General features: G+C 42.2%; 1 protein-coding gene across 3 annotated transcripts in view; it reads right to left on the bottom strand.

Annotated features, from left to right (window-relative positions):
* Positions 1–13,669, bottom strand: part of ZBTB43 (zinc finger and BTB domain containing 43) — a 50,607-nt gene extending 36,938 nt beyond the window's left edge. The window contains exons 1-2 of one of the 3 annotated variants that reach the window (XR_011559683.1): positions 13,534–13,669; positions 9,683–11,996 (exon numbers count right to left, since the gene is read on the bottom strand). Coding sequence is in view for 2 of the 3 variants with exons in the window: in XM_070758553.1 (XP_070614654.1) it covers positions 10,593–11,984 (1,392 nt within the window). In the remaining variant the exon portion in view is untranslated. Of the gene's footprint in view, positions 1–9,682; positions 11,997–13,151; positions 13,223–13,533 lie in introns of those variants that run through there. The other 2 variants (XM_070758553.1, XM_070758552.1) reach the window with 2 other exon arrangements.
* Positions 13,670–14,909: the final 1,240 nt, after the last annotated feature.

Here is a 14,909-nt window from a genome sequence, read left to right as displayed (position 1 = left end):
CTCTTCGACATCTCCTCCTACATTTATTTATTTATTTATTTATTTATTCATTCATTCATTCATTCGATTTTTATGCCGCCCTTCTCCTTAGACTCAGGGCGGCTTACAACATGTTAGCAATAGCACATTTTAACAGAGCCAGCCTATTGCCCCCACAATCTGGGTCCTCATTTTACCCACTTCGGAAGGATGGAAGGCTGAGTCAACCTTGAGCCGGTGATGAGATTTGAACCTCTGACCTACAGATCTACAGTCAGCTTCGGTGGCCTGCAGTACTGCACTCTACCTGCTGCGCCACCCCAGCTTTTACTCTTTCACTCCCTTTCTACCTCTACCTCTCTTCCTCCCTTTTCTACTTTCTCTTCTACCCTCTTTACCTATCCAAGAATGTTTTTCATCCTAACACCCCTCATAATTAGCAGACTGATGGTGCGTTCTCAAATTTAAAACTAGCAGTGGCTCTTCCAAAAAAATTTATAACATGCACTTATTTTAAAAAATTTCTTTATTCTAGGTGTACTTCGCCGGTGGGAAAAAAGCTACTTTCACTGCACCTCGATTCCCACAAATTATGGCTCAGCATCTGGAATTAACCTACTGGGCTCCCAGACCTTCAAAAAAAATGAGCAATTGATAGCTTGAGTGGTAGACCTTATAAATATTTCAGTCTAAACTGTCTCCTTGTTAAATTTGATTTTATTCTGATGTTATACGGTAGTAATCGGGCTCAGAGTTCTCTCCCATTTGTTTGTTTGTTTGTTTGTTTGTTTGTTTGTTTATATGCCTCCCTTCTCCAAGGACTCAGGGTAGCTTACAACATATTAAAAAAACAGTAGTATACAATAGGCTAAATCCAATTAATTAAAACTAATAAAACTAATCTAAAATCCCCAATTATATTAAAAAATCAATCATACCCATTCAGACAAGAACCATACATAACATTTCTCCCCTGACCCCACTTTGGTGGATGCAAAATCCCCAAGTTTTTCATTCTGCTGACCCCTTTCCCCTCTGCGGGGCGGTGGAGTTAATTGAAAGCCTTTTTAAAAAATTTACTTTGAGGAAGGGGTGATCGGGACAGGGTGTCTAAATGTTTATGAACTCATTCAGCCTAGCATCGGGTTCTTAGAATCATAAACTCTTCCTGACTTTTGGATTCCCAGGAGAGGTTTGAGGGTGGGTGGGTTGGGTTTGGTAAGTTCACCAGTCATTCTGCCTTGACACATTAAAAGGTATATAAATGAGTAATGCACGGGGTGTTTACATTGGTCGACCTCTGTGCTGTAGGCTCTTTATTATCTTTTGGGGTAGGATAATAAATACACACACACACACATATATACTGCTCAAAAAACCCCCACCAAAGGGAACACTTAAACAACAGAATATAACTCCAAGTAAATCAAACTTCTGTGAAATCACAGTCCACTTAGGAAGCAACACTGATTGACAATCAATTTCATTTTGTTGTCAGCACATGCAACTTTGTACAGAGCTAAGTATTCAATGAGAATATTTCATTCATATTCTGCTTTTCGTTTTAAAAAACCCCCAAACACTTTTCTTTCTTCTAGACTGAGAAGTATGCATATATAAACGTTCGCTGTTGCTATAAACAGGTGGTGCTTTAATTACAACGTTTGCTTAGTGACCATTTAGAGTAACAGCGGAAATGGTTTGTTCAGGGTCCGTTCAAAGCCTTGGAAAATGTGACTTAGGGACATTTTTTATAGTTTGGGCTTTGGCAGCATCTCCGTGGTCACGTGATCAAAATTAAAATGCTTAGCAGCCGATTCATATTTATGACGTGTTTATGGTTGTCCTGAGGTTATTTAATCCCCCCCCCCCAGGACTACCCTGTCTACCTCAAAATAAGCCACCCTCTGATAATAAGCGCAATCAGGCTTTTGAGTGCATGGCAATAAGGCCAAGCGCTTATTTCAGAGTTCAGAAAAATGTAAGACAGGGTCTTATTTTGGGGGAAACACCATATTACAAATAGATAGATAGATAGATAGATAGATAGATAGATAGATAGATAGATAGATAGATAGACAGACAGACAGACAGACAGACAGACAGACAGAAGAGAGAGAGAGGGATGGACAGATGAATGGGCGGATGGATAGAAAGGTAGACAGAGATAGATAGATAGATAGATAGATAGATAGATAGATAGATAGAGAGATGGAATGATAGATAGATAGATAAGTAGGTAGATAGATGGATAGAAGAGAGGGGGTGGATGAATGGATGGATAGATACGTAGACAGATAGATAGATAGATAGATAGATAGATAGATAGATAGATAGATAGATAGATAGATAGAAGAGAGACAGGGATGCACAGATAAATGGGCGGATGGATAGAAAGGTAGAGATAGATAGATAGATAGATAGATAGATAGATAGATGGATAGAGAGAGAGAGAGATGGAATGATAGATAGGTAGGTATTTAGATAGATAGATAGATAGATAGATAGATAGATAGATAGAGAGAGAGAGAGAGAGAGAGAGATGGAATGATAGATAGGTAGGTAGGTAGGTAGATAGATAGATAGAAGAGAGGGGGTGGATGGATGGATAGATAGATATGTAGACAGGGATAGATAGACAGACAGATGGGTGGGTAGATGGATGGACAGACAGACAGACCCTCCCTCAAAATAAGTCATCCCCAGATAATAAGCCCAATTGGGCTTTTGAGTGCATGGCAGTAAGGCCAAGCACTTATTTCAGGGATCAAAAAACTATAAGACAAAGTTTTATTTTTGGAGAAACACGGTACCTGCATGAGGTACGAGTCAACCATGGGTGAAGGGGCTCCTTGAAAACAGCCATAAAGCGGTTAATTCATTTCTTGGTCTCCCTTCCACCTCAATTAAGGGCTCGTGAACTAAGATTTGCAAGTTCCGATTAATTTTTGCACGTCTGATAGGAGCCGGGCGTACCTGTGAAACACAACGGGAATAATTTCACACAGGTCCCGCCTCGCGGGCTATTTTCCGCGTCTGAAAGGAACACGTTCCTTTCTTTGTGATCGAAAGAGGAGAGATTCTTACGCACCGTGATTGAATTTAAAGGGAATGTAGTCAAGAGGCCGGGTTTAAGCCAAAGTGTGGCTGTTTTGTTTGGAAAGCAAACATTCGGTCTGGCCAAAGTCAGTTATGACAGCTGTGGGCAGGGCAAGCATCTCGGAGATTGAAATAGATTTGGTTACCCCTTCTGAAAATAAATGGCTGATTTCGGATACTCTGTTGAAAAAGGATTAAATTACATCTCTTGTGATGGTCGGGTTCAGCTGAATGCCACTGACCGTTGGTCTTAAGTGGTGGCACCGCGAAAGTTTTCCATCTAGAAACCTAGAAGATTGACAGCAGAAAAAGACCTCCTGGTCCATCTAGTCTGCCCTTATAGTATTTCTTGTGTTTTATCTTAGGATGGATCTATGTTTATCCCAGGCATGTTTAAATTCAGTTCCTGTGGATTTACCAACCACGTCTGCTGGAAGTTTGTTCTAAGCATCTACTACTCTTTTAGTTATATATTTTCTCATGTTGCTTCTGATCTTTCCAACAACTAACCTCAGATTGTTCCCCCTTGTTCTTGTGTTCACTTTCCTATTAAAAACACTTCCCTCCTGAACCTTGTTTAACCCTTTAATATATTTAAATGTTTCGATCATGTCCCCCCTTTTCCTTCTGTCCTCCAGACTATACAGATTGAGTTCATTAAGTCTTTCCTGATACGTTTTATGCTTAGGACCTTCCACCATTCTTGTAGCCCGTCTTTGGACCCGTTCAATTTTATCAATATATTTTTGTAGGTGAGGTCTCCAGAACTGAGCACAGTATTCCAAATGTGGTCTCACCAGTGCTCTGTACAGCGGGATCACAATCTCCCTCTTTCTGCTTGTTATACCTCTAGCTATGCAGCCAAGCATTCTACTCGCTTTCCCTACCGCCTGACTGCACTGTTCGCCCATTTGGAGACTGTCAGAAATCACGACCCCTAAATCCTTCTCTTCCAAAGTTTTTGCTAACACAGAATTGCCAATCCAATACTCAGATTGGGGATTCCTTTTCCCCAAGTGCATTATTTTACATTTGGAAACATTAAACTGCAGTTTCCATTGCTTTGACAATGGAAGTTGACTTAAAGTCTTTGTGAAGCTGACTTGAAGCGGCCTTTATCAAGGTGATGCCAACCAACTTTCAGAAATGACCGAAGTGCTGTCCTTTTGCACAAACGTCTGTTGTGCATAACACACATCGAAGAGGGGTGGGACCTCTGGAGTTGCGTATCTGTCATTCTGCAATTAAGATTCATGGAAACTCGCTTCCACACACATTTCTTTGGTGGGCAAATAAAAACACGCTTGGCAAAATCCCGATAACATTTATTAAAACATGTTATACAAAAGAGCAACAGAACTCTTCTATAAGAAGAAAACAAAGAAACAGGAATGTCACATAATGTCACACGCTGTACATGATAAAAAAGGACAGCAGAATTAGACCTCCCACTCTTTGTGATACATGCCAGTTCACAGATCGGTTCTAAATACAGTGATACCTTGTCTTAAGAACTTAACTGGTTCCGGGACGAGGTTCTTAAGGTGAAAGGTTTGTAAGACGAAACAATGTTTCCCATAGGAATCAATGGAAAAGCGATTAATGCGTGCAAGCCCAAAACTCACCCCTTTTGCCAGCCGAAGCACCCAGTTTTGCACTGCTGGGATTCCCCTGAGGCTCCCCTCCATGGGAAACCCCACCTCCGGACTTCTGTGTTTTTGTGATGCTGCAGGGGAATCCCAGCAGGAGAATCCCAGCATTGCAAAAATGAGTGCTTTGCTGGCAACAGAATTCCGGAGGTGGGGTTTCCCAGCGCAGGGAGCATTAGTGAAATCGCAGCATCGCAAAAACACCAAAATCCTTGAAACCCCACCTCTGTGTTTTTGCGATGCTGCAGGGGAATCCCAGCAGCACAAAAACAGGTGCTTCGCTGGCAATGGAAGTCCAGAGGCGGGGCATCCCAGTGGCGGCAGTGGGTTTGTAAGGTGAAAATAGTTTGTAAGAAGAGGCAAAAAAATCTTAAACCCCGGGTTTGTATCTTGAAAAGTTTGTATGATGAGGCGTTTGTAAGGCGAGGTATCACTGTATTATAAGTGACAATGCTTAACAGACAAATGCTTGTAGTGGAATGGAGGAGGTTTATTTGTTTTCAAATAAACAAACAAACCTCCAATTGCATTTATTCTAGAAATATGGAGGAAAACCAGAAGGGTTGAAAGAAACAGCAATAACCAACTTAGGATGCAGGTTTCAAGCAAAGTAGAAGCATGACAATGCCACACATCAAATATGTTAATAATGTACATTTAAATCCTCCAACTCGCCTTCTCCCTTGGGGTTTAGCAGCTAAACTCTTCAATTCTACTCATCCGTAGCTGAATTAAAATAAGAGCTTTCTGAATGCTTTTTTTTTTTTAGCATTCCACTATCCTAAATAAAACCAGTAACTTTCCTTTAAAAAAATAGACTCTCGGGTTTAGAAATATCATCTGCCCAAAAAACACGTTTAACACAGATGCCCTTTTTAAAAAAACAAACAACCACACACACACAAAGAGGCGAACGGTGAATTTTACAATGTCAGATTTACAGTCTTGGATTCATGAAACGTGTTGTGTTGGTTATGTCTGTGTGTCTGTGGTTAATATCTCTGAAATCCTTTAAGGATTAGAAATAAGAATAGATTCCCACCCCCAAACCCAGCAGTTTTGCCTTTGCAGTTGAGCAGGAAAGCAGAGTGTGGATTAACAATCCAAATTGCACCAGAATGGAAGGGGGAGGAAATACCCCCATTTTAGCAGCAGGTATCAGAAAGAAAATGACGATTGCAAAAAAACGGACCGCAGGTAAAATTTCCTTCCTAAGAAAATGTAGTTGTGTTAGCAAGACGGCTTCAATACCAAATGTGCTGTTGTCACACAGAGTCACACTGACCTCTGCATAGCACTCTGAACATGATAAATGTCCTCCTTTGGATTGGTTGCCAAAGAAGAGTCACCCATGAAGATGCACAAATGGAATTTAGCACAGCACAAGCGAGGGAGTACATACTTCTTAGTCCCTTACCACGCACAGAATCCTAGCCTAAGTGGAAATAACCTATTTCTATACTTGGGGGGCATTTTTAACTAGTTTTCCTTAATTGCAACTGGCATTTGGTCTCTCCTAAAGGAGGAGGAGGAGGAGGAGGAGGAGGAGGAGGAGGAGGAGGAGGGAGAGTTATCAATTGCACATAAATTCTGCCTGCCGATGTTGCCGGCAGATGACAAAATACACTGCTCAAAAAAAATAAAGGGATCACTCAAAGAACACACCCTAGATCTGAATGAATGAAATATTCTCATTGAATACTTTGTTGTGTACAAAGCTGAAGGTGCTGAGAACAAAAGGAAATTGACTGTCAACCAGTGTTGCTTCCTAAGTGGACCGTTTGATTTCACAGAAGTTTGATTGACTTGGAGTTATATTCTGTTGTTTAAGCGTCCCCTTTATTTTTTTTCTGAGCAGTGTATTTTATTTAGTTTTATTCCACGCGGAAAACAATGAAGAATTGTGGCCTGTGTTGCTATCTGAAGATAAATGTTAAAAGTGCACAAGCACATCCCAAAAGTGCTGTTTTAAAAGACTTCCTTTGGGTCTCCCCCCCCCCCTCCTTCTCATCCAAGGGGCTTCTAGGATCAGAACTGAAACATTTCCAGGGGGAAAAAACAACCCAAGGAAGTCTAGTTGCCTTTTGGAAAAGCACCTCTGGGACAACCTTAAGTGTGGTTTCTACACATCCAGAATCCTAGTTCTTCCAATAACTGTTGTCTGTTTTCCACTATCAACCTTCTGCCAATAGAAGCATTAAATTATCTAGCCGTTCATCCATCCATCTATCTACCGTATCTATCTATCTATTCATTCTCTAAATGAAGAGGCAGTAGCCATCATGATCTCTGGAATGTATGTATGTATGTATGTATGTATGTATGTATGTATGTATGTATGTATGTATGTATGTATCTATCTATCTATCTATCTATCTATCTATCTATCTATCTATCTATCTATCTATCTATCTATAGATATAGATAGATAGATAGATAAATAGAAGATAGATAGATAGATAAATAGAAGATAGATAGATATAGATAGATAGATAAATAGAAGATAGATAGATAGATAAATAGAAGAGAGAGAGAGAGAGAGAGAGAGAGAGAGAGAGAGAGAGAGAGATGAGTAGGTGGTTGGTTGGTTGGTTGGATAGTCCATTCTAAAAAAGTTCCAGGTGTAGTTATAAATAAATAGGCAGTAGCCATCACGATCTCCGGAACGTTTAAAATTTCTTTTAAAACTACTAAAAAGCTACTAAGCTTTCATCAATCCCTACTGACTTCGTCAGAGTGTAAAATCTCCATTGGAGAGATGCTTGCTTTTATGTGATGCCGTTCAATTTAGTCATTGCACGCGTAATCACAACGAAGGGGAGAGCGTAGATAGAAGCACCTTCAAAGCAATACCTGATAGCTCTGCTTTACCCTCCAGGGAGAGAAAGAGGCAATGCACAAGGGGGAGAGAGGCAACAGAAACCCCATTGTCATCTGTCAGCATGACTAAGGGAGAAGCAACAAGGTTAATTACAGGAGGGAAGAAAGGGTGCGGCCCCATTGACTAAATTGAACAGCATCATATAAAAAAGCAAGCATCTCTCCAATGGAGATTTTACCCTCTCACCAAGTCAATAGGGATTGATGAAAAGTTAGTAACTTTTGAATAGTTTTAAAATAAATTTTAAACGTTCTTGATATCGTGATGGCTACTGCCTCTTCATTTATAACTATACCTGGAACTCACATTTTTAGGTCTGTCTGTCTGTCTGTCCGTCCGTCCGTCCATCCCACCACTTTTCTCTCTCTTTCTAAGTCCAAGTGCTTGCTTGCTATCTATCTATCTATCTATCTATCTATCTATCTATCTATCTATCTATCTATCTATCATCTGTCTATCTATCTATCTATCTATCTGTCTGTCTGTCTGTCTGTCTATCTACCTACCTACCTACCTACCTACCCATCCATCCTATCTATCATCTAATGTGGAGATTCTGGGAGATTAGAGAAAAGGCCCTTCGGGACATTCTAAGGCAGTGACATTAGTATTATTATTATTATTTGCTTCGGTTTGATTTTGGAAACAAAACTAAAGAAACCAGATCCTTAGGATCTTACTTTTCCTCCACACAACAAACCCCCTCCCCTTATGTAAACAAAAAAAACCCTTCTCATCCTTATAAAATTTCAAACAAGGAATACGAAAACCAGACAGAACGGCATTAATTAGAAATTAAACCAGAGGAGATAATATATATATGTGCTTGTATATATATGTATATATATATATACACATTCTAAAAATATTATACCTTTTTTTTTTGCTTTAAATACAAAGTGCTTCTGTACATTAGCAAGTTAACAGTGTTGGCAAAAAGAATCCCTGCTGAGTTAACATGTTTATTAGGGTTCAAGTCCAGTGGCAGATATTTCTAGTGAAAGGTATGGCTGAGTTCGCGACGGACCACTCAATGTTGACCATTCGTTAAGTGCCTGGCATCAGCTGAAGAAGTGCCTTAGCGGAGACATTGAAAAATTATTCACGGGCAGAGCGAAGGAGGAGAAAAAGGAACCTCAACCTTTTATAGGGTTTAACGTCTTTAACCAGGGAAGGGGGGGACATATATAATTGAGAGTTACAGTCTGGTTACACTGCTACCCTTGTACCAAGTCAGATACAGTGGTACCTCTACCTACGAACGCCTCTACTTACGAACTTTTCTAGATACGAACCAGGTGTTCAAGATCTTTTGCCTTTAAATTTGACTACAGTGTTCCCTCGATTTTCACGGGGGATGCGTTCCGAGACCGCTCGCGAAAGTCGAATTTCCGCGAAGTAGAAATGCGCAAGTAAATACACTATTTTTGGCTATGAACAGTATCACAAGCCTTCCCTTAACACTTCAAACCACTAAACTGCAATTTCCCATTCCCTTAGCAACCATTTAGATTATTACTCACCATGTTTATTTATTAAAGCTTATTTAAAAAAATATTTATTAAAGGCGGACGAAAGTTTGGCAATGACATATGACATCATCGGGCGGGAAAAACCGTGGTAGAGGGAAAACCCCTGCAAAGTATTTAATTAATATTTTTGAAAAACCGTGGTATAGCCGTTTCGCGAAGTTCGAACCCGCGAAAATCGAGGGACCACTGTATATAAGTTCCAAATATACGTAAAATAAGAATGAAAATGTAAATTATGTTAATCTCAATTTATATATGTTATCCCTACTTAGTGATAAATTAATATATGTCAACTCGATATATCCATGAAAATCACTTTTTATACTCACAGCATTAAGTTTTTACTTTTGTGATGTGTATCACCTACAGTTTACATTTTGGAAATGCTCATTTAATGTTTCGTTATGTCTTATGTGTTACGTTTGCTTGTTTCTTTTCTTCTTTATAATCAATAATTTATTTATTTAAAAAAAAAATTTTTTTTTTGTCTCTTCTCAAGAACCAGTTTTCCATTTACAAACCGGAGCCTCCGAAACAGTTACTGGAAAAGGCAGGGGGAAGCCTCCGTGGGAAACTCCTGGAGGAAACAGGGCTGGAAAAGGTGGGGAGAAGCCTCTGTGGGGCCTCTCTAGGAATCTCTTGGGAGGAAACAGGGCCGGAAAAGGCATGGAGAAGCCTCCGTGGGGCCTCTCTAGGAACCTCCTGGGAGGAAACAGGGCCACCACCCTCCCTGTGGTTTCCCCAATAGCACACATTATTTGCTTTTTTTACATTGGTTCCTATGAGAAAAATAGCTTCTTCTTACAAACTTTTTTACTTAAGAACCTGGTCGCGGAACGAATTAAGTTCGTACGTAGAGGTGCCACTGTAATTTGATTGTAATAATAATAGTCCCGCACTTGAAAATTATCTAACAATATGCGTTTGGAGAAAAGTTAGGAAAATGAACCCGTTCACTCACCGTTTAGTTCTCAGCAAGCAAGCACTCACACCTCTACTAGTTTAAATTCGAAGGCCGCTAAATGGGGCATACCACCAAAGTATACCGCCACCCTGCCGGGAGCCCCATCTCACATACTTTCCCGCCGAACCTTAAAATATTGAGCCAAATTTCTCTTGAGATGAATTCAAAGCAAGAAGCACTCTTGGCTATTCCGTTCTGAGAGAACCCGAAGCATGAACGAGACAGCGGTAATTACAACTAGGTTAAAAAGTACCATGATGCCAACTTGTTTGCGATCTCGGGGCAGGGATCCCCTTAAAGAGAGGGTCCCGGGATCCAGAGTTTCTTTGGAACCCACCACCTCAAAAGCAGCAAGGCCTCGGGCGACGAGGCCGTGGGGCACACAACCGCTCGGTTTGTCCAAATGAGCCGCGATCGGACCGAGTCCTGTGCGACACAATCGCTCGTCTGACTGAGCCGTTCGAATTCTGCTCCTTCCCTGTCAGCTCCTAGTTCGTTTTCGAAGCGTTCTGTTCCATTTTGCAGGCTTGGTAAGATTTGGTGCAGGAGGTGACGTGCCGGTGGAAACTGTCCCGCCACATGAACCTTTTCCCGCAAATATTGCACTCGTAGGGTTTAATGCCGGTGTGGATTTTCATGTGGCCCACCAGGTGGTGCTTCATTTTGAACTTCTTACCGCACACGCCGCAGCCGTAGGGCCGGAGTCCGAGGTGCATACCCATGTGACGGTCCCTCTGGCTTTTGTGAGTAAAGCTCTTGCCGCACTGGCAGGGGTAAAGTTTGTCGGCGGTAGAAAAGCCGGAGAGGGCGTTTTCTTCCTTGATCCCTGACGGAAGATCTAAGCTTTCTCCGTAACCCGAAGCCTCCGGTCTCTGGAGGCTCAGCGTCCCATCGTTCCTGTCCCCGGAGAACTCTTCCATCGACGAGCCGTAGAAGTCGACTTGCTCGTCGTAGTTGACTACGTTGGCCGGGTTTCCAAATTCCATTCCCACCTTCCTATCGCCGACCTGGAGATCGTCCACAATGCTGGTTTGAACCGGATGATCCGGCTGGACGGCGTTGACCGACTCGGAGACCTGGTGCTCGTCGTAAGAACCGTGCATTTCCAAGCCTTCACAGTCTCGGACAAACTTCTCGGTTTTGACGTGGACCCACCGTTTGTGAGACATAATGCTGGGCTTGCTGTAAAGAGGCTGGGCGTACTGATAATCAGTACTGTCGCTGACGCCTTCTTCTCCATCCTGGCTGGTCATTCCGGTGCTCAAGCGGTCATGCTCGGTAGAAGAATTGCTAGGGAGATACTCGTGTTCGGTCAGTTGCGACAACAGCTCGTCCTTGGAGCTTTCCTCTTCGTTCTCCCCGTCCCTCAGTTCCTGCACTTTGTGGAAATCCGACTGGCCCGCTGTCCCCAGCTCAAAGCTTTCCGCCAGGCCGTTGTAGTTACTACTGCTCGGAGACTGGTGGTCACTGGTTCGGTTCAGCTTCTGGCAAAGGACGGAAGGGTTCCCTTCCAACACCTCCGTGCATTTGTCCACCACGTGCCACATCTGGAGGAAACTGGCCGCCGTCAAGTAGCTAACAATTTCCGGGGCGGGCATGACGAGTCGGCCCGTGTAGGTCGACAGAAGGATGTTCTCGAAGACCCTGGGGTTCATGACGTCCGGAAGGACAATCCGCCGGCTATTCTTCAGCAGCACCTGGTCGCAAAAGTAAGGGGAGCTGGCGGCCAGGACGGCTTTGTGGGCTCGGAAGAGGTGGCCCTGGACCACGATGGACACATCACAGAGCTGGCCTTGTTGGCGCTGCTGGTTGAGCTTCTGCAGGACGGTGTTGCAGAAATCGGGGAATTCGACGCGGAAAGAAGTCGCGCCCGGCTCCATTTCATCAGTGAACTGCAAGAGAAGAGAGCGCCGGTTTTAAGAGGAAAGGGCGTTGCTAATTGAGACGGAAACAGCCAAGCTCAGAGAGCACCAAGGACCCCGCAATCCTCCTCCTCTTCTCCACCCCCACTCCCACCTGGCATTGATGAGGTTACCTAGTTTGGTGACAAAACATCTGCAAAAAAACCCCACCCACTTCTGTGTTACCGAAGTTGGGTAGCGAAAGATTTGCAAGGAAACAGCCAAGCTCAGAGAGCACCAAGGACCCCGCAATCCTCCTCCTTTTCTCCACCCCCACCCCAACTCCCTTCTGGCATTGATGAGGTTACCTAGTTTGGTGACAAAACGTCTGCAAAAAACCCCATCCACTTCTGCATTACTAGACAGTAGTATTTGTGACGATTTTTAAAAATGTTCAGCTGACTGAGTTTCATGTTTAATGAATAAAAGATTAATAATAACAATAATCATAATAAGTAAGAAGATACTTTGTTGATACCTAGGACACTGGCAGCAACCCGTAACAACCATGAGCACCAGTCTGTGATATTTGTGACACTTTTTAAAATGTTGACTGAATTTCATGTTTAATGAATAAAAAATTAATAATAACAACAATAATAATAAGTAAGAAGATACCTGGTTGATACCTAGGATGGAACCCGTATCAACTATTAGCACCAGTCAGTGGTATATTTGTGATACTTTTTAAAATGTTTAGTTGACTTAGTTTCATAATGAATAAAAGATTAATAATAACAATAACCATAACAAGAAGATACTTGGTTGATACCGGGAAGCAACCTGTATGAACCATTAGCACCAGTTAGTGGTATCTTTGTGATACCACTAACTGGTGCTAATGTTAAATGTTAAATTGACTGAGTTTCATGCTTAATGAATAAAAGATAAAGATAAAAATAATGACAATAATGATAATAATAATGATGATGATAATAATAAATAATAATAATAATAATAATAATAATAATAATAATAATAATAATAACTTGGTTGATTACTAGGACGCTGGCAGCAACCCGTATCAACCAGTCAGTGGTATATTTGTGACACTTTTTTAAAGGTCCAGTTGACTGAGCTTCATGTTTAACAAAGAAAATATTAATAATCATAACCGTAATAAGTAAGAAGATATTTGGCTGATACCTACGACGCTGGCAGCAACCAGTATCAAACCAGTCAGTGGTATATTTGTGACACTTTTTAAAATGTTCAGTTGACTGAGTTTCATGTTTAATGAATAAAAGAGATAATAAAATAGTAGTAGTAGCAGCAGTAGTAATAGTAGTAGTAGTAGTATAGTAAAACAACGAGCCAGGGCATCTGTCAGGCCAGCCTGCTTCCCACCACGCCTCTCCTCCGTCCTCCTCTTGCCCGGCAGACGCGTCATATCAAAACCCCAGCTCGAGAGGCTCGCCACCGCCGGGACGGTAGACTGGTCCTGTCTAGGGAGGCTTTATCGGGGATAAAGGCGCCCCTCCCTCCCTCCCCGGAGGGACCCGCCCCCCAACGAGAGCCGCCCCTTCACCTGCCCCGGAGAAACAGCCTCACATGGCGGGCGGCCTCCCCAGGCGACCCCGCCGCGCGTCCTTCGCCCCCCTCCGCCAGCCTTCCCTTCGCCAGCGCTCGGGAAGCCAGACCCGGAAGCCCCGCGCCTCCGCTTCCGGTCCATAGAGTAGGAGGAAGGATGATAGAGTAAAGGGCGGGAAGGGCTAGAGCGGAGCCTCCGAGGGAACTGAGGGGATCTTTGCCATCCCCTCACATCCCGCAGGCCGCGCCCATAATCCACAGCCATCGGGGGCGGAGAAACATGATTGGGGTGGGAAAGGTGGCCCAGTCCAATCCGGAGCCTTCCAGCCTCTCTTGGGTGGCCCCATTTCTGGGGATGGGGGAAGGGCAAAACGGGGGGGGGGGGGGGTGTTCGGTTTTTAGAGCCTCTCCTTGGGCAAGGTCCCAATGATGAAGGCCTGAATTCTGCCTGCCTGGGCTGAAGATGTTGGAAGGCTTTTCCCATTTGGGGGTGGGGGAGGGGATGGGTTCTGAAATTTGGGGGTACAAAGGACGGAAATGTGGCCTTGGAGAGGGGTGTCCTTCCCCCCTACCCCAAAATGCAACATAGCCTTTTTCACCTGTTTTAATTTATTAAATTTATTGGCCACCAATCTTATTTTTGCAACTGTGGCCACGTGGATTCTGAAGATTTGTTAGCCAACCAGCAAAATCCCCCCACCCCCGTGAAAAATATATTACTGTAATATCTATTTGGCTGCACATTATTATTTTACTCCATATATATATATATATCATACATATTCTCTCCTTATCTCTTATATCATATATATTCTCTCCCATCTATTTCTCTTCTTTTTTACTTTCTATCTTTATATATATTACTTAATGTCTATTCTCTTCCATATGTATTGTATATTGGACAAAGAATAAATAAATAAATAATAAAATAAAAATCTATCTATCTCTATATCTATCTATCTATCTATCTATCTATCTATCTATCTATCTATCTATCTATCTACTGTATATCTATCTATCTTTCTATCTCTATCTCTATATCTATCCATCCATCCATCCATCCATCTATATCATCCATCTCTCTCTCTGTCTCTATACCTATCTATCTTTTAAAAAAAAGTGTATTGATTTTAAAAAGAATATTTCTCATATCTTTTTATACAGGTCATAGTCCGTATCTATTACATTTTAAATATACCATTCATAACACTAGGTATTCTATTAGGTTGTATACACTCAAATATATATACAGTGATCCCTTGTTTTTCGTGGGGGATGCGTTCCAAGACCACCCGTGAAAAACGAATTTCTGTGAAGTAGGGGAAAGATATTTTTTTATTTAACGAGTATTTGGACTTTTAAAACCCACCCTTT

The sequence above is a fragment of the Erythrolamprus reginae genome, chromosome 8, assembly GCF_031021105.1.
Source record: "Erythrolamprus reginae isolate rEryReg1 chromosome 8, rEryReg1.hap1, whole genome shotgun sequence".
NCBI lineage: Eukaryota > Metazoa > Chordata > Lepidosauria > Squamata > Dipsadidae > Erythrolamprus > Erythrolamprus reginae.
This window is presented reverse-complemented; position numbering and strand designations above follow the sequence as displayed.